Raw genomic sequence first — 19,288 nt, forward strand, 5'->3', positions numbered from 1 at the left:
TTCCATATCTTAGCTATTGTAAACAATGCTGCAATGAACATAAGCCTGCATATATCTCTTTGGGTTGATATTTTTACCTTCTTCAGATAAAAGCCCAGAAGTAGAATTGTTGGAACATATGGTAGTTCTGTGTTTAGTTTTTTTCCATACTGTTTTCTGTAGTGACTATACCAGTTTACATTCCTACCAACAGTACATAAGGGTTCCCTTTTTCCCACATCTTCACCAAAACATGTTATTTTTTGTCTTTTTGATAATAGCCAATCTGACAGGTGTGAGGTGATATCTCATGGTGGTTTTGATTTGCATTTCCCTGATGATGAAGTGATGCTGAGCATCTTTTCATGTGCCTGCTGGCCATCTGTAGGTCTTCTTTGGAAAATTTCTGTTCATATTCTGTGCTCATTTTTAAAGTGGGTTACTTTTTTTTTATATTAAAAGTCAGTATTCTTTTTATTGTATTTCCTTATCCACTTTATTATTTTTTAAAATTTTAATTCCAGTATAGTTAATATATACTGTTATATTAGTTTCAGGTGTACAATATAGTGATTCATCAATTCTGTACATTACTCAGTGTTCATCATGTTGAGTGTACTCTCTTTTTACAAAGATTTTATTTATTTATTTGACAGAGAGAGAGTGAGCACACAAGCAGGGGGAGCAGCAAAGGGAGAGAAAGAAGCAGGCTTTCTGCTGAGCAGGGAGCCCGATGCGGGGCTCGATCCTAGGACCCCGGGATTGTGACCTGAGTCGAAGGCAGACACTTAACCGACTATGCCACCCAGTCACCCCCATGTTGAGTGTAGTCTTAATCCCCATCACCTATTTCACCCCCTGCCACCTCCCCTCTGGCAACCATCAGTTTGTTCTCTATAGTTAAGAGTCTATTTTTGGTTTGTCTCTTTTTCCCTTGGTTCATTTGTTTTGTTTCTTAAATTCCACATATGAGTGAAATCATATGGTATTTGTCTTTCTCTGACTTATTTCACTTAGCATTATACTTTCTAGATCCATCCATGTTGTTACAAATGGCAAGATTTCATTCTTTTTTTACAGAGAAACCAATATTCTTAAAAGTAGTTTTTCCTCCCCAATTTATAGAATGTACATATACATTCCTTTAAAAAATATTAGAACATATGGAAAATATGAAGAAATAAAAATCATCTTTAATCTCAGTAACCATAGATAACCAATTTTAAAACATTTTGCCATATTTCTAACCAAGTATGGTTCTATGCATAGACACAGAAGAAAAACATGATCTTATTGCAAAATAGAGTTTGTATCCTGCTTTTTCTTTTGTAATGCTGTGTGTCAGCATTTTCTAGGCTGTGTTGTTAAAAATTATTTGATTACTTAACTATTAATGTTGACATATAGTAGCCCAAAAGATAACTGTGTCTACTTGAATGCCTCATCATGGGTTAAATTTTAATTTGCTTGCATTTTTCACTATCTTTTTTAAAGATTTATTTATTTGAGAGAGAGAGAGAGAGAGCGCATAAGCAGTGGGGGGGAGGGGCAGAGGGAGAAAGAGTGAGAATCTTAAGCAGACTGCAGGCTGAAGGGGAAGCCCAACACCAGGCTTGATCCCACAACCCCAAGATCGTGACCTGAGCCGAAATCAAGAGTTGGCCGCTTTAACTGACTGAGCCACCCAGGCACCCTGCCTTTTTCACTCTTATAAATAATGTTATGATAAACAGACTTGTTTGTAAATTTGTATTCATATCTGCCTATTTCCTTGGGGCCATGTCCATGGTCGCCTCTTAAGCAGGAGTGTGATGGACTCAGGAATGTATATTTGAAAAGCTATTCTGGTAAAGAAGATGTGGTATATATATACAGCGGAATATTATACAGCCATCAAAAAACCGAAATCTTGCCATTTGCAATGATGTGGATGGAACTAGAGGGTATTATGCTGAGCGAAATAAGTCAATCAGAGAAAGACAAGTATCATATGATCTCACTGATATGAGGAATTTGAGAAACAAGACAGAGGACCATAGGGGAAGGGAGGAAAAAATGAAACAAGATGAAACCAGAGAGGGAGACAAACCATAAGAGACTCTTAATCTCAGGAAACAAACTGAGGGTTACTGGAGTGGAGGGGGGTGGGAGGGATGGGGTGGCTGGGTGATGGACATTGGGGAGGGTATGTGCTACGGTGAGCGCTGTGAATTGTGCAAGACTGTTGAATCACAGATCTGTACCTCTGAAACAAATAACGCAACGTATTTTAAGAAAAAAGAAAAAGAAGAAGATAGCAGGAGAGGAAGAATGAAGGGGAGTAAGTCAGAGGGGGAGACGAACCAGGAGAGATGATGGACTCTGAAAAACAAACTGAGGTTTCTAGAGGGGAGGAGGGTAGGGGGATGGGTTAGCCTGGTGATGGGTATTAAAGAGGGCACATTCTGCATGGAGCACTGGGTGTTATGCACAAACAATGAATCATGGAACACTGCACCAAAACAAATGATGTAATATATGGTGATTAACATAACAATAAAAAATTAAAAGGCAAAAAAAAAACTAATGATGTAATGTATGGGGACTAACATAACATAATAAATTTTTAAAAGGAAGGAAGGAAGGAAGAAAGAGAGAAAGAAGAAAGAAAGAAAGAAAGAAAGAAAGAGAAAGGAAGAAAGAAAGAAGAAAGAAAGAAAAGCCATTCTGACAGTGGTGTGAAGGGTGGATTGGAAAAAGGTGATCCCGCGGCAAGCAGAGAAGAGATGCCGTTTGAGCAATTTAGGCCAAATATAAGGGTATAAACTAAGTCATTGGCAGCAAGGTCAGAGAAAAGAGGACATGCTAAGATTCTTAAGGTGTTTGCTTGTTTGTTGTTTGTTTGTATAACAGAGCTCTCTGGGAACTTGCTGAAAGCTATTAGCATTTTGTACATATTAGTTTAAGAGTTTAGGGACTTCTAAGGTGGCTTTAGTTAGGAGGGCAAAGAGTTTACAGGGATCAGTGGCTCTCTTCTCCAATTTGAAGGGTTGGTTTGGGGAGGAGGAATTTATGAGACCAGTATTAGATGCATCAGGTAAAACTGTCAAGGAGATAGTTTACAAATTGATTTAGTAGCTTAGGAGAGAGGTCAGAGCAGGAGTGAGGATGTGGGAGCCTCTTCACAAAGGGGTGATATTGAGACCCTGGACACAAGAGCAGTCCTGGGTATCAGGGTGCTTATGAGAAGAGTACTGGACATAACCAGGGAGGCTACTTACTCCTAAGTAGGAGACCTGGGGGAAACTAGAGAAGGAGTGAGGAACTATGTACAGAGAATCCAGAAGAGAATGATGTTGAGGAAGCCAAAAGAGACATGAGTTTCAAGGAACAAGTCATCAAACTGTCAAATGTTGCAGAGGTCAAGCAAGGAAAGGACTGGAGGGTTTCCAGAGCAGTTTCAGTCACCTGTGACTGTGGGATGAGCAGATTCCGAGGAAGCCAGATTGCAGCCATGCGGTGAGAAAAGAAGGGAGCCAAGGGAGGCGAGTGTGCAGGGCTTGTTTCAAAGAGAGCTTGTTGTGAGGGGCTGGGGAGTGCAAGGTGATGTCTGGAGTGAGATGGGGCATTGGGGGTTCACTTTTCCTTGCTTCTGTTGAAACAAGGAAAGCTAGATTTCCACATTGTCATATGACTTTGATTAGTTCTCTAACATTTGCTGTTTGCCATGTTTAAAATCTTTTTGTTGGTGATTATGTTTTTAGACACTGTATAGTCTCTCCAAGCTTCCAATGGAAGCACTGCTGCCCAAACTGCTAGCATCCTGCTTCCAGTTCTGCTGAAACAGGCCGAGACTCCTCATTGGCTCTTAGTTGGTCTCCCCTCTCAGTGTTTAAGTTTCAGCATGCTAGTATTTGGAATTACAGTTTTAAAATTTCAGAATATGACTGATGTCCTTGAAGTTTGACCTTTACCTGAAGAATTGGTCAAAAATGGTAAATGTTTAATGTTGCAGTTTAGAGAGTATCTTTATTGTGTTGCCAACTGCTGAATGACAGGGAGCTTTAATTCTAACAAACTCTAATTAGAAAGAGGAAAAAAAATCAAAGGGTTATGTCAACCAGAATCAAAGTGAACCAGAGCAAGAAATAGTTTTATTGGTTACAGAACATCAACAATGTGTGGTATAGTCTTATTCACTTCTTTTACTAGCAATGAAAATACTGCAGGCTGTCCCTAGAGGGTTCAGACAGTCTTATTGAACACATAATCATTTTGATAGGTGTTTTTTGCTGGTAATATGATGCTCTTTGGGGCTGTAGAAAATTATTTATTTTTAGAGATATGCTAAATGATTCTTGGCTTTAAAAAACAAGACAATGTAGCAAATGTTTCTAATGTAGGAAGAAGTGGATAGTCAAGGCAACATATCCACTGGTTTCTTACTTAACAGTGTGTTAGCCTATTTTTGAGTATTATTTTTCTCAGCACAGTTGCTTTAAAGATGTTGACATCAAAAAAGAGTTACCACTTTTAAAGAGGGCATTGTGTTATAATAGAAAACAGTTACCCATATAAAAGATTAAATAAAGGACATATACATGTACATATACATCAGTGCATATATACACATGTATATATACCATATATGTATATGATTTTGCTGTATGAAGAACCTGGTTATCTTTCTCTGAGATTTAACTTTGAAATTCTTGGTCCTTTCTTTCTTTGCTTTCCAGTGAAGTTCAGTATTGTATCTTTTAACTCCCTTTGGACCCCTCCTGTTCCCCTTCTTGTCTAGAACCTTTAGGCCATTCCTTTAATCATTCTTTCCTCATTCTAGGCCACTCTCCTTGCTCCTCAACTTTCTTCTGAATCCATTTCAACCTGCCTAGGTTCAACCTCATTATCTGACATGTTTGCTGCTGTACCTGGGCTGGTGAGCCCTGCTAACTAAAACTTGACAAGCATGCGAATTGTAGCCCCTGTGAATTCATGGTCCCAAATTTGCTAGCCCTCGAGGACGGCCTTTGCCATCCTAGATTGTTTCCCAAGCAGGTCTCTTCTTTATGGCTGTTCTGTACTTTCACCCCCATCTTCAGACTTCCTCCCTGTCACCTCTTCCCTCCATTTCAGAAAATGATCTTGACTCTTGTCTTTTTGAGGCCCTCATGCAGGAACTCCTAAACATCTTTCCTTTCTACCACTCTTTCGGTACCTGCACATTTTCTCAACCCGTATTTTCCTGCCTTTTCTCCATAACTTTGTCACGAGGCTGCTCAAAAGAATAGTGCCTGCTTGCCTCCCTTTCTGTTCTCTGGCTTTCATCAAACTGCTCTTAATGAAGTAAAACTGTCAACGCCTATGAGATAGTGTTCAACTTTTACCTAATTTGCCTCTATCGTATTTTAGCATTACTGAGTGCTACCTCTAAGCATCTTCCTCAGTTTTTATGAAACCCCCTCTCTTTTGGATTTTCTTCCACGTTGGTTCTCACAAATTCAAAGTTGCCATTTTTCCAAAATAGCAGGAAGAGATTTGAGCATTTAATTCTTTACAAAATAATAATTGGCATGAATGCTTAAAATTCAGTATAACCTAAAATTCAGTATTATCTAAAATTGTATTATACTTTTTTATCATATAAATGTATTACAGTTCAGTACTTGTTATACTTTTAGAAAGTAGGAAATACATATTAATTATCCTTGATTTCTTCTTTCCTAGTTAATGAAGGAGTTCCCCTTGCTGAGCATGTTCAACATCCATGAAAACCTTTTAGAAGCTCTTCTGGAACTACAAGCGTATGCTGATGTTCAGGCAGTCTTAGCAAAGTATGATGGTAAGTTCTTGGGTATTTTTATCTACTTGAGTATTTTTTTCTTCTTGATGTATTTCAATGATTAGATCAGAAAGATCATTTCAAATAGTATAGGACTTTAACAACTACCCACTTACAGATTTTTTTTACCTACAGTTTTATGATGGCATTTTATAAAATCTTAGAGTTTTATGGTTGGTCAGTGGGGGCCTGTGCCGCATGCCTCTCCTTCCCTCCCTTCTACTCTTCCTGTCAGCAAGAGTTAGGCATGCTTTGCTTTATTGCCCCCATTGTCAGGAATCACTCAGAACCTCTGTAGGCAACACGTATCTTGTGGGGACAGCCCCGATTGTTTGAGCTCCTGCTGTGACCCCACATGGGACGACTGTGACCACTACTGGTTGGTCATGTTGATCCTTTGAAGCAATATAGAACAGCTAGTAGCCCTGACGACAGCCCCTGTGACAGTTCAGGAAATATTTGAAGATAAAAGAATGTGTCCTTCATCCCAGGTCTTCTCCTCATTAGCAGAATACCTCCCATTTCTGCACGCAAAGGGCTTTGAGGTCCCTTCGCCATTCAGGTTACTTACCCATGAGCTTTTTCATTTTGCCTGTTCTTAATAAACCAGAAAAATAAACTGACACATCTTAGAGATTTCAAAACTCTTGTGTTATATTGCCATTTTCTGTGAATTCACTATTTGATTAATTGCATAAGAGTTATCCACGTAATTCCCTGCCATGACCTAGCTCCTGGAATCTCTGCAGGATTATTATTCTACCTTATTTCATTTGTTTGCTTCTAAAATGGATGTTAGGGAGTGATTACTTTTATCACATGCTCATTTTTTGCTTTGTAAAGTATTTTTTTAGTAAGCATCTTCAGTACATTTAAAGAACTGTTCAGGTCAAAATTTCCAGGAATTCCTCAAACTAATAGAACGAACTATTTTATTTTAATGCACAGTTCTTCATAAGGGATCTGTGAAGCAGGCTGGAGTTGTTACCTCCTACAGTTGGGAAAACTGAGGCATTGGGAGACTTGGTTTTGTTTTGTTGTTAATTCTTGCTCAAATCAGTGGAAACTACAATCCCTCAGCCAGTGATGGCATTTCTTGGCCTGTGCATACTTGGCCCTGTGTAACAAGATATATGCTACCTAGTATGGAACTGATTTTAGAAAGAGAGAAAAGTATTTGTGGCATACTTCATAGTAAACAAAATAAAGACTGTTTGGCCTTCATGTCAGCTCACTTTTGTTCTCTGTTTATTTGCTGGAATCTCACTATTCGGCTGACCTTGGGAATCTAAGCTATAAGACTACCTTATAAGCAAAATGCTCATACACTGAGGGTCTTTTGGTGCAAAAGGAACCCAGTCCCATGTACCTGGGTTTAGGTGGCCATGCACTTTTTCCAGATGCTACCCTGTAGCCGTCAATGCCATAGCAAGGTTCTGGTGTTATCATCCCTAATGCCGACCTATGCTCAACCTAGTACACCAAGGCTTAAGAAAATAGTTCCAACTGGTAGAGCCTTTGATGTCTCAAGTCTCATAAGGCTCCTTTCACAATGATCTCAGTTCATTACAGAAATCGTCAGCTTCGTGTTACAAGACTGATTGTAAAATAGAGAAATGAACTCATTTGGAGCTTTCTGTCATCTCTATCTATCCCATTGCACAGCCTCGGCTCCACAACAACCAAACACTGATTTATTAGATTCTGATAACATATGTTCACATTATTTGTTATAACAGCCCGTCACACCCTCCACTAAAACTTGGCTCACACTTTGCAAAATTCCTTTGTTGCGAATGGACAAACTCACCATACCAGGGCCCTTGTGTTGAGCTTTGTTTATGTTGTGTACCTGGCAACAGAGATGATGTTCTTATTCATTATTCATGGAAAAAGAGCCTCATTAGTGGCAGGACACATACTGTTGCTGAGATGCCTTGGTAGGAGTTTTGAGTTCAGCAGTTGTCAATAGACTGCAGATGACCTAACCTCGACTGAATTCTGGAGGGTGTTTTGGTGAGGACTTGGCTCAGGTCTGTGTCATTTACAGTAGAAATATAATGAAGTGGCTGCTGAAGTTACTGTTCTTGTAGACTGAGCCACAACCACACAAGACTATTAAAAAACATGCCTCTTGTTTCTCACCCCATACCATAAAATGGGCTCTTTCAAGTTCAGCCCCGCTGCTTTTCCTGGAGACCCAAAGGATCTTGACTGAGTTGTTGCCTCATTTTTCTGGCCCTGTGCAAGAAAGTGTGGGTGCTTTAGAGGGCTTGGAGTACAGACAGCAATTAGGGGCACCCTGTTCCTCACTCTAGTTCAGATGTCATCAGTCTAATCCATGAGATGCTGGAGACAGCACTTTGAATTCTGACCCCCCCATCCCTCTTCACAGAGCCACACCCAAAGCAGCATGATTATATGTTATCTTTGCAGATTGGAATGCTCTGGTTGGGTAGCTAATTCTTGGATGGTTTATGGGTACCGCGGTCCTTCTTTATTACTTTTGCTAGGTGGCCGAATTTTTTAAATAGTATGTTGGGAAGTGACACAGTGGGATTTGTGCTGCTTTCCTGACCTTTGCAAAAAGGATTTAGAAATATGGCAAGGCAGGGGAGACCAGCATGTTCAAAGGAGGGAGGAAGGTGACATGTATCCCTTTGCCTCATTCTTTTTGTTCTTCACCTTCTAAAAAAATTTTTTTAGCTTTGAGTTTTAAAAGTGATATTCACAAACTCCTTTTACAGTGAAGCACCTGGATCCCTAGTAGGATTACCAGTGAATTGGTCATACCTCCTTGTAATCTGTAGTTTAATTTTGATTTTGCCCTTGAGATCCCTTCTCATGTTATGTTATTCCAGCCGTTAGTCTGAAGTGCTGTCTTGCTATCCTCAGGAGTTTTCGTACTCTTTTTTCAATTTGCTAACCCACATTATGGGTGGGCATTTTTTATCCAGGTGGTTGGTCCTGCTTTTGGAGTCCTTCACGCAATGACTGAAATAACAGCAGCTACAACTAGCATTTATTGAGTTCTTGTATTGTGCCAGGGTCAGACATGATTCTAAGCTCCACACGGATGAACTCATTCTTACCATAGGCATATGAGGCAGATACTATTATTAGCCCCATTTTATAGCTGTGGTAACTGGTACAGAGATAAGTTAAGTAACTTGTTCAAATGAAGAGCCTAAGATGCCAAAGTAAAGCCATGGAGATGGCTTCCACTTTCTCTGCCGTTGGCAGTATTTTTTTTTTATTGTTTTTATTAACACCATTCTTGTTATTATTAGCTACAGTTTATCGAGAACCTACCATGTGCCAAGCATGTTATACACATTACCTGTAACCCTCAATAACCTTGCAAGGAGGTAGTTATTCCATTTTAGCAGATGCAGAAACTGAGGCTTGTGAGTTTAAGTAACTTTCAAGACCACATTCCTTGAAAACGGCAGAACTGGGATTCAAATCCAGGTCTCTCTGGCTCTAAAAGCCCATGTGTTTTCCATAAATGTAAGCCTTGCTGAATGACTTGCTCTGCCTCTCTCACTCCTTTTGGAAAGGCATGAGTTAGGTGGGCTGGAGCCGTGGTGCAGAATTTCAGTGATGCCAAATTGTCTTTTAAGATTCTTTTTTTTTTTTTTTAAGATTTTATTTATTTATTTGACAGAGAGAGACACAGTGAGAGAGGGAACACAAGCAGGGGGAGTGGGAGAGGGAGAAGCAGGCTTCCCGTAGATCAGGGAGCCCAATGGGAGGCTCAGTCCCAGGATCCTGGGATCATGACCTGAGATGAAGGCAGATGCTTAATGACTGAGCCACCCAGGCGCCCCTTAAGATGACTTTTTAATCATTCCTTAAGAACCTGGTATATCTCTATTTGCTTATCTTTCTGAAACTCTCTTGAAAATATGACTTTCTATTTTCAATCACCTTGTGCCTGATTTCTTTGCCACAAAAGGGATTTGATGTATGGTGTTGATTTAATTTGAGATTTATCATCTTTTTTTTTTCAGTCATACATTAGCTATAAACACAGAAATGTTTTTTTAAGATCATTAAGTCATCAGAACCTTCTTTTGGAACCATTGAGAAAGTTGTTATAAGCTTTGGGTTGCCTTTCAAAGGAGCTTATAGGCCACCTAGGTTGAAAACTGACGTCTCAAAGATTAGGGTGGTAATGTGGAAAAGAATTCATGCATTTATTATTCATTATCATTTGTGCATTTCAACTTTAGAAGAATCTTCTAGAGCAAGTGAATGCGAGTATGATTGCTACAAGATACCTTTGGGAGCATCTAGTTTGGTCTGGTCTCTAGTTAGTGATCCCTTGGGAACACCAGGGGCTGCCACCCCGGGTGCCAGCCTGCTGAGATCAAGGGCCAGGTCTGCCTTTCACCAGCTGACTGAACTTCAGCATATTACTTAACCTTCTAAGCCTCGGTTTCTTTCTCTGGAAATGGAATCAAGGCTTAGAAAGGCTAAGTAACTTGCTCAAGATCACACAGCTGGGAATTTGTCATGAGGATTACAGTAGTTAATCCATGTTAAATGTTTAGAACAGCGTGGGGTACACATTAAGCATTCAGTAACTCTCAGCCATTATAAAAAGCCAACATTACTCCTGAACTTCACCACTGTTCTCAATCCATTTTGTTCAAAAGGAAAACCATATATAAAATGTCAGTTAAAATGAGAGAATAAGAACCCTGTCTTGTGCCCCCCAAAAGGCGGTGTTATGGCCTGTTATTAAAATTACTTATGGATCTAATAGGACATGTAGATAGATAGATATTTGATAAGAATGGGAATGCTTAGTTTTATCTACAAACAATTCTTAAACTTTTGGAAAGCTGAAAAAAAAGTGCCAGGGATTTTCATTCCTGATCAAAAGACAAATTGTTTCAGGCTTGGGGCAATTTGCACCAATGGAAATACAAGTCCAAGCTCTTTTGGATATTTACTCCATTAGGTCATTTAGTGATTGCCCTTAATTTGGGACAGAAATTTCCCTGTGAGGGACAAACTGGCCTTTTATATAGTCATGAATGTTATATAAATGCAACAGCTGTATCAAGACCATTTTTATGGTGCCATCAAGCCCATCCTAAATTAGCATTATTATCTGCCATCTGTAATGTGCAGAGGGTATACTTTCAAGAACAGGACATGTTTCTAACACTGGGAGAAATACTTTCATCTCAGTAGATTGAAAACAGAGATTCTAAAGAAAGCATTAGGGAATTAGTCTATGTTGAGACTATTCAGAGAATAAGCTTTTTGCTGATACTGTTTTGCAGAGTCAGCATGTAGTTATAAGTAAAAATTTCATAAACCATGTTCATTTCCCAAGGTCTTATAAACTAACACAAGCTCCTCAACTATCATCACAGTTCCTTTCAAGTGGTCACTGGATACTCTGTCTTTTCGTTAGGCTATTTTTCATTTATGTTTAAGGAATGGGCACGAATAAGAGGGATTTGAGATGCCAGGAGGACCAGTGAGTAGAATCTGTTTTCAGGCGTCAGTATCAGGTTTGAGCGTCACGCAGTCCAGACCTCCAAAACAGTGCTTTTCAGTCAAGTGTGTGGTTTTGAGTTTTGATGCCAAAGGCACAACAGCTTCTGAGATAGATCTACTACAAAATTAGGCTGCATTCAAGAAAGAAGATTTGAAATGCAGTCAGTCCCTAGTGACAGACTGTAAGCCTAGTCTAGCTCCCTTCCCTGGGCTGGTTCTTATGGAAAAGATCAAGGAGACCAAGGCGAATGTTGAAGAGCATCCTTCTGTAAAAATGGGCAAATGAATCACATCACTGCTTCAAAGAAGAAAATGATTATCAGCACTGATACCATGAGCTATGTCTCCAGGCTGGTAAGCATGAGTCACTAAGAAATGATGGCCCTTTATAGCTTTGCACTGGGTGTCCTGCTGACTTGGAAACCAAGAGGGTAGGTAGTTCTGTCAAGTGAACTAGGCCTTTCAATTAGCAGTTGACTGTCATATACATGCAATGAGCAGGAGTTCTAATAATAGATGTTATTTCAATAAAAACTGTATGCATGAGAAGCTGCTATTGTCTCTGATGATGGAAGACATTTTATGAATGCATACATTTGTAATTCACATAGTTAGCACATGAACAAACCCTCGAAATTTATATTGGCTTTAGTAATCCTTATTGCCTAGTTATCATAATTTACCAAGGTAACATTCCCCCCTCCCACCCCCCAGCCAGCCATTACCATCACATAAACTGCTGTGTTTGACTCCGGGGCACTGGCCACAGAAGGGCTCTCTGACACAGACCTTCTGGAGTAATCCAGTCCAAAAGTTGCAAATAACATCTGGTGTTTGGCTTTATAGCATAAGATGAATTTTTCTGGGTGTAGTTGAGTCTGTGTTGCCTGCCCCTCCCCCTGCACCAAATTACTAAGGTCATGTAGTATTTCCCGATTGAATCATTGAACTCCCAGGTGGCACAAAGGGATCTTGGATTGGCTTTTTAAAGGTGGGACAAAGAGACCATACACTGTCTGGAACCAAAAAAAAAAAACAAAAAACAAAAAACAAAACAAAAAATAATTCTAAGGACAGAATTCTACATTTCTGTTGTTTGCTTTGTATCATATCATGTACAGAAGTAAACTGAGAAATTTTACTGAAGAAAGCCACTGAGGACAGCATCACATAATGGGACAGTTATATCACACCTCATCCATAAACAGGTTAGGAAGGAGAAATGGGGCTGCATTTTTGTTTGTTTGGTCAGTCAGTTTATGGCTCCAAAAGCGTTGTCAAGGCCAAATGTGTTGGATTAATATAAACTTCCAGTATATCAATGTGTAGCCTGACCCAGAAAAGGTACTTGATACTCCATAATCTTAAATGATTACAGAGAGTAATTAGGTTAGTTTCTTTTCAAATTAATTCAGCAGGGATCCATCAAATCCTTATATTGAAAATACTAACTTTTAGGTGCTCTCAGATTCAGAGATGAATATAATCTATTCTGTGTTGCCAAGAAGCTTTATTGTCTGGTAGAGAAAGATGTAAAAAAACAGTAAGAACAAAAAACAAAAAAAAAAAACCCAAAAAGTCAAAACCACCCACAGTAAATTGAGGTGGGATCCATCAGTGCTCTCTGAATCTGTTTGAAATATGCTAAAGTGGTACAGAGAAAGAAACCCTTTGAGAGCAAGCCCTGTATTTTCTTCTCGGACACTCCTGTGCAGGGGTAGACATTCCGAACAGCTGTATTGAATGAATGACTTTTTAGACGGAGATGCACTATGACATAGTGTCCTCATTTGTGAGGTGCTTTGGGACTTATTTATGCTGGCTGCTACCCTTGAAAACATTGTTTTGGAATTGTAGATATGAAATTGACCCTCGATTGACCTAGCTCATGCATAGGAACAATAATGATCCTTTTAAAATTATATCTTGATTATTATTATTGTAGATGAACAAAAGGAAATTAGGTCAAAAAGATTATCACCGAAAAAACTTCTATCTAAAGTTTTACCCCATGGGTTTTCTGAGACACATCAAATTGACAGTTTTGCTCCAAATTACGTAAATTTCCTCCAAGATTATTACATTGAATTTCAACTTTGCTATTATGAGCATTTATGACTTTTGAAAACTTAAGAGTCATTCTCCCTGAGATGACCTTTTCCTTCAGTGGCCTCATTCCCATAAAGGGTCCTAGGGAGCCAGAAGAGGTGTGGTTTGCCTTCCTTGTTTTTGGCCCCAAACCCTTCAACTTCCCTTCAACCTTGTCAGCTTGTACTCTTGCTTTCTCCCTGCCTCACTTGTAAACTTCACTGCTGTCTCAAACAGACATCTGGATTTAGAGCACCAGTACAGTTTCATCCGTTTTGCTGGAATGCCATCAGCAATGATAAATGCAGTACACATGCTGAGAAATAACAAGTTTCTGACTCTGTCTCAGTACATCCATCAGTCCTGACACTTTCGGCTTCCAGAAGCTAAATTAGATGTAAGTGTTTGCCTATCAAAGGGAGCTAATATCAAGTGATTTGAGATGTTAGTACATTAACTTAAGATTTCTTTCAGCAAATATAGGACCACCATGTTTTAGACTTTGTTTTGGTTCAAGGGTACAAAGTGACGGAGAAACACAGCTGTTACTCCTAGCACATACCACGTAAGTAGGAGAGGGAAGGAAGAAAACAATTGCTGTAAAGACTGCAATAGAATTTAACCCAATATGGAAGGGACACTTTACCCAGGGGGAAGTGAGAGAAGGCTTCCTGGTGGAGGTGGCACCTGAGTTGAGCCAGACAGTGAAAATACTAGAGACAGAACATATGGAAAGGTTCAGGAGCAGGATTGACCCAGCCCATGTGGAATACTCCGTGTATCCTACAAAGCAGAGGAATGGTGGAGGGCTGCAGCAAAGGGCTGAAGATGCACTGGGTGAGTTAGGAAGGGACTGCACCTCACAGAGCTTTGGACCTAATTCCACCAGCCATGGGGAGACCATGAAGCAATCTCAGCAGGGATGGGCTCTCGTCTGACCTCAAAGTGGAGAGAGTGACACAGTAGATTCATATTCTGCCCTTTTTTGACTTGAGGTGGTTGAGGGATGAACCCAGAGTGTAGAAGCACTAAGACATGAGGGAGTGGAGTGCCACTGTAGAGTGCCAGTGAAGTGGTTTCAGACTCAGAGAAGCAGGATTCTCTCCATTAGGGAGATACTTGGGAGGCTTTCAACCAAAAATTATGAAAGAGTTTGGTTTTTCTTCTTTAAACAACAAATGGGAATTCCGATGCAGAAGCTTTTTTATTTCCAGGGTTCTCAAAACTTCCTATTTTAAGCTCTAACCACTTAATTTCATTTGCTTTCTGGTGATCTCTTAACTATAGGAAATTGAAGTCTATGTAGACCCAGCATAAACCTTAGATAATCTGTCAGGGGACTGTAACACAATTAGAGCCTGCCCGGACTCATACAGCCCATTAACACCTACCTATTTCTGCTGAGTCATACAATGATACAGGAGAAAAAATGTGGAATGTGGGGAACAGGTGGAGTGTCCACCTCGTCTTTAAAGGTTGTGAATTTAGAGACAGTGCAGTACAGGATGTAAATGCCTGTGTATGCAGATCTACAAGTCTTATTTGCTAAAAGCAAAGCACCTGATACACTTTTTTTTTTTAAGATTTTTATTTATTTATTTGACAGAGAGAGAGAGAGCACAGGCAGGGGGAGGAGCAGAGGGAGAGGAAGAAACAGGCTCCCCACTGAGCAGAGAGCCTGATGCAGGACTCGAATCCAGGACCCTGAGATCATGACCTGAGCCGAAGGCAGACGCTTAACCAACTGAGCCACCCAGGTGCCTCACATCTGATAAATTCTTGCCTTGCTGACAGTTCAGTTGCTACTAAAGTAGGCAAAGCCTGAGAGTAATTAATATGCTGAGTTTAATTTTTACCAAAATGGAAGAACTTTAAGAGAAGGAGATCATGTTATCTTATAGCTCATAGCAGTCAAAGAAGGGAACATTGGTCATAGACAGATTTCCTGAATCTAAAAACAAACAAATGACAACAAAAAGCCAAAAGCTATACCCTTTTTTAAGTCAGAGGAAAGATAAATATAAACCTCTAACTCGAGATTCAGTGAACAACTTTGTGCTGACACCATTTGGCAGAGAAGACACAGATTTTTAAGTGGAAATGGTTCAAAAAAGATGGGAGGTTCTAGACGATGACATTATAGTTATTCCCAATGGAAAAAAAAGTAAAGGAAACACAAATGATTTAAGTATATGAAAGGTCAGAGTGACAAATCATTAAATAAGTATATATAAGTGGGGTAGAAACCTGTAAGCAGGTGGTTAGAGTTGCTCAAGTCCAGAGGAAGCTAAAGTCTCAGGACTTCCCTTGTGAAGTTGTTTTCTAAGCAAACTGATGAAGAAAGTATAAGAGAATGACAATGAAGAAAACAGAAGCAAGCATCACATTGGCAGTACGGGATGGTGACAGGGACCAGGCATTGCAAGACCAACTCTGTCACTAATTAGTTAGGTGGCTCTATATATCATTTGGCTTCTCTGATCTTGTATTTTTTCATCTGTAAAATAAAAGATTTTTGACCTTCACAGTTGTGTGCTGTTGTCCAATTCTTTGATCCATCTTGTAGAGCTCCTATTTGGAGAAGATAGTAATGTGTTAATAAATGGATAAAAATATACCTTTATTCATTCCTATTTACTACTTGCCCTCAGTACTTTTGATTCTTTTTTTGCTTTTTAAGAATTTCAACAAATAAGTCAATCACAGTAAGATTCTAGATGGTTATGTGGTTTACTAACATTTAGGAAAGAAAGAGGTGATTGAAGATCCAACATGGATTTACTAAGGAAGTTGTGCTAAACAAAAACAGATGAGATAGTGGATGTGAAAATATTTGTAGTCCATACAATAGTCTTTAAATGTTTCTTACTAATTTAAATGGCCATTTTTCTTCGTATTTCTGAATTAGAGGAATGCCATAGATGTATTTATATATTTAATTAAAATATTTAAGAATGTTTTGAATGCTACCTTTTTAGGTAATGTGGAGTAATGTGTCATAATGCCAGTTGTATCATTGATAAATGATGTGATTTAATGGTATAAGTGGTGTATATAATATCTATTATAACCATTAATAAATGGCATAATTTAATGGTTTAAATTGTATATATAATACCTATTATTACCATCATTGCAGACCATTGCAAATTTAGGGTGATCTCTAGAATAGCATTCCTGGATCCTCTCCTTGGTATTGCCATGGTCAGTATTTTTATAAATCAGACCTTATAGACAGCATAGCACAGTTCAAAATCATGTCCGCATATTTGTTTTAACTATGTGATATTGGCTTTTTTTTTATATATTGGCATATTTCTTAACCATTATATGCCTCACTTTCCCCATCTATATAAGGAGAGCACATGGTGTGGTGAGCACTGGGTGTTATATGCAACTAATGAATCATTGAACACTACACCAAAAACTAATGATGTACTATATGTTGGCTTATTTGAATTTAAATTAAAAAAATAAAATTTCTAAAAAGAGGGCTAACAGTAAGTCCTATCTCAGAGGGTTGCTCTGAGGGGTAAATAAAATAATGTGTATAAGTGATTAACACCAGTGCCTGGCAAGCTTAATAAGCCCATGGTAATGTTAGCGGTAATTTCAGTGATGATAATGATCATTTGGTGAGAAGGTATGCTTATGAATTGTATGAAACAAAGCTGTGGGTGGTAGCTTGAGTCAGAATGATGGCTAATAGCCTGGAATGATATTCTGAGACGATTAAGATTTAGTGGTTTAGATTTCATTTTGAGGTTTAAAATTTAATGGAATCAAATATGAAATCCTGCTTATAGGTTCATAAATTTTCATGGTTTAAGTAAAAGAGAAAAGACTTGGCTTTGGCTGAAATCAATTTGCATAGAACCTCGGGGAGTTTGTTGACCACACAATCATAGGAGCAAATAAGGACTGCTCAACACCAGGGCCATCCTAGCTGCTCTTCAGAGAGGTGTTACGGCTAGTTCCTCAGACTACATTTCCCTTGAGCTCCGTACTGGTCACATTTCAGGGATTTAGAAGATTATTTCCACTTCTGATTCTCATATTTTGAAATCATTCATGGCTTCATAACAAAAATAAACAAAAAAGTTCTGAAGAATATATCAGTGGAGGAATGAGAAGTATTCTGGAAAAGATTAGGTTTAGAGGAGATATTGTAACCATTTTAATATTTGAAAGGCTGACGAGAAATAATCATGTTCTGTTTTGTTATGGAAGGCAAAACCAGTAAGTAATTTTTAGATAAGGATTCATAGAGAGAAGAGGGGGCAGAATGATAAAAGGCAACTGAAATGTTATGGAAGTTAGATTGAAGTAAGAGAAGACAGCTTCAGGTAGCACAGGATTATAGGTTTGTGTCTTTAAAATCTTTTTAATTGAGTTATAAATTACGTATAGTAACATGCACAAATCTGAAGTATAGAGCGGGATGACTTTTTTAAATACACATGTGTTATCACTACCCAGGATCATAGAACTTTCCATCATCTCAGAAGGTTGCCTCATGCCCCCTCCTGGCCAATAACTGCCTTCTAACCCAGAAGTAACCATTTTTCTGACCTTTATCATCATTTATTACTTTCTGCAAACTTCCCAGAACCACTTTGGAGCACTGTTTACCAGTTTAAACATGTATCTACTTTCTGACTCAGCAATTTCATTTCCAATTACATATCTAAGAGAATGGTCACAACAGCTTTATTCATAATAGCCCCAAAACTGGGAAACAACCCAAATAGCCATTAGCAAGAGAACAAACATATTGTGGTATATCCACAAAATGAAATACTACTCAACAATAAAAAAGAATAAAGGCCTGATACATGCTACAGCATGGGATGAATCTCAGAAACATCATGCCGAGTGAAAGAAGCCAGACATGGAAGAGTACATACTCTGTGATTCCAATTACATGAAATTCAAGATTGTAGATTTTAATGAAAGATTTTTTTATGACAATTTGATTTTGAATACCTAAGACAGTTGGAGAAAGTTCTTTCCCTTTCAGAAAAGGAACCTGTATGAAACAAAAGATGGCCAAGAAGTGGAAGGAAATTTAAACTAAAGCCAGGAGTTCAGCTTTGCTAGTGAGAAACATTTATTTAGCATTCCTTGTTTTTGGAATTCTGTGATATGTCATTATTTCCTTTCTTTTTCATTCTTTTTTAGATATCTGTGCCATTATCTAAGAATATTTTTTCTCTTAATCATACTATATATTACATGTCATCTACTTTCTTTTTTAAATCACTCTTCCTGGAGCACTCTAACCTTCAGCTCAAATATCCATTTGATCTCTAGGCAAGTTTCAAAGCTTTTTTTTTTTTTTGGAGATTTTATTTATTTTACAGGCAGAGACACAGTGAGAGAGGGCACACAAGCAGGATGATACTGGAGGGAGAAGCAGGCTCCCCACTGAGCAGGGAGCCCGATGCGGAGCTCGATCCCAGGATCCTGGGATCATGACCTGAGCCGAAGGCAGACGCTTAATGACTGAGCCACCCAGGCACCCCTCAAAGCTGTTTTTATAATGACTTTCCTGAACATACTCCTTTGCTAATGATAACATTATTTTTTGTAGCTAACATTTTTCTCATTCTTGGATTCTTTTTCTTAATTAAAAAAAATTTAATTCCAGTATAGTTAATATCCTGTGTTATATTAGTTTCAGGTATACAGTATAGTGATTCAGTAATTTTGTACCTTACCCGGTGCTCATCATGATAACTGTACTCCTAATCTCCTTCACCTGTTTCATCCATTCCCCCCACCTACCACCCCTGTGGTAACCATCAGTTTGTTCTCTATAGTTAAGAGTCTGTAATTTGGTTTGTCTCTTTTTTTCCTTTGTTTCTTTGTTTTCTAAGTTCC

General features: G+C 38.7%; 1 protein-coding gene across 8 annotated transcripts in view; it reads left to right on the top strand.

Moving 5' to 3' along the window:
- Nucleotides 1-19,288, top strand: part of ST7 (suppression of tumorigenicity 7) — a 235,521-nt gene that overhangs the window by 172,247 nt on the left and 43,986 nt on the right. For all 8 annotated transcript variants that reach the window (XM_073899105.1, XM_073899108.1, XM_025873217.2 and 5 more), the window contains one exon: nt 5,686-5,800. In XM_073899105.1, coding sequence (XP_073755206.1) covers nt 5,686-5,800 — 115 coding nt within the window. The remainder of the gene's footprint in view (nt 1-5,685; nt 5,801-19,288) is intronic.

The sequence above is a fragment of the Callorhinus ursinus genome, unplaced genomic scaffold (assembly GCF_003265705.2).
Source record: "Callorhinus ursinus isolate GAN/ISIS: 27379988/994484 unplaced genomic scaffold, GSC_fseal_2.0 scaffold12, whole genome shotgun sequence".
Classification (NCBI taxonomy): Eukaryota; Metazoa; Chordata; class Mammalia; order Carnivora; family Otariidae; genus Callorhinus; species Callorhinus ursinus.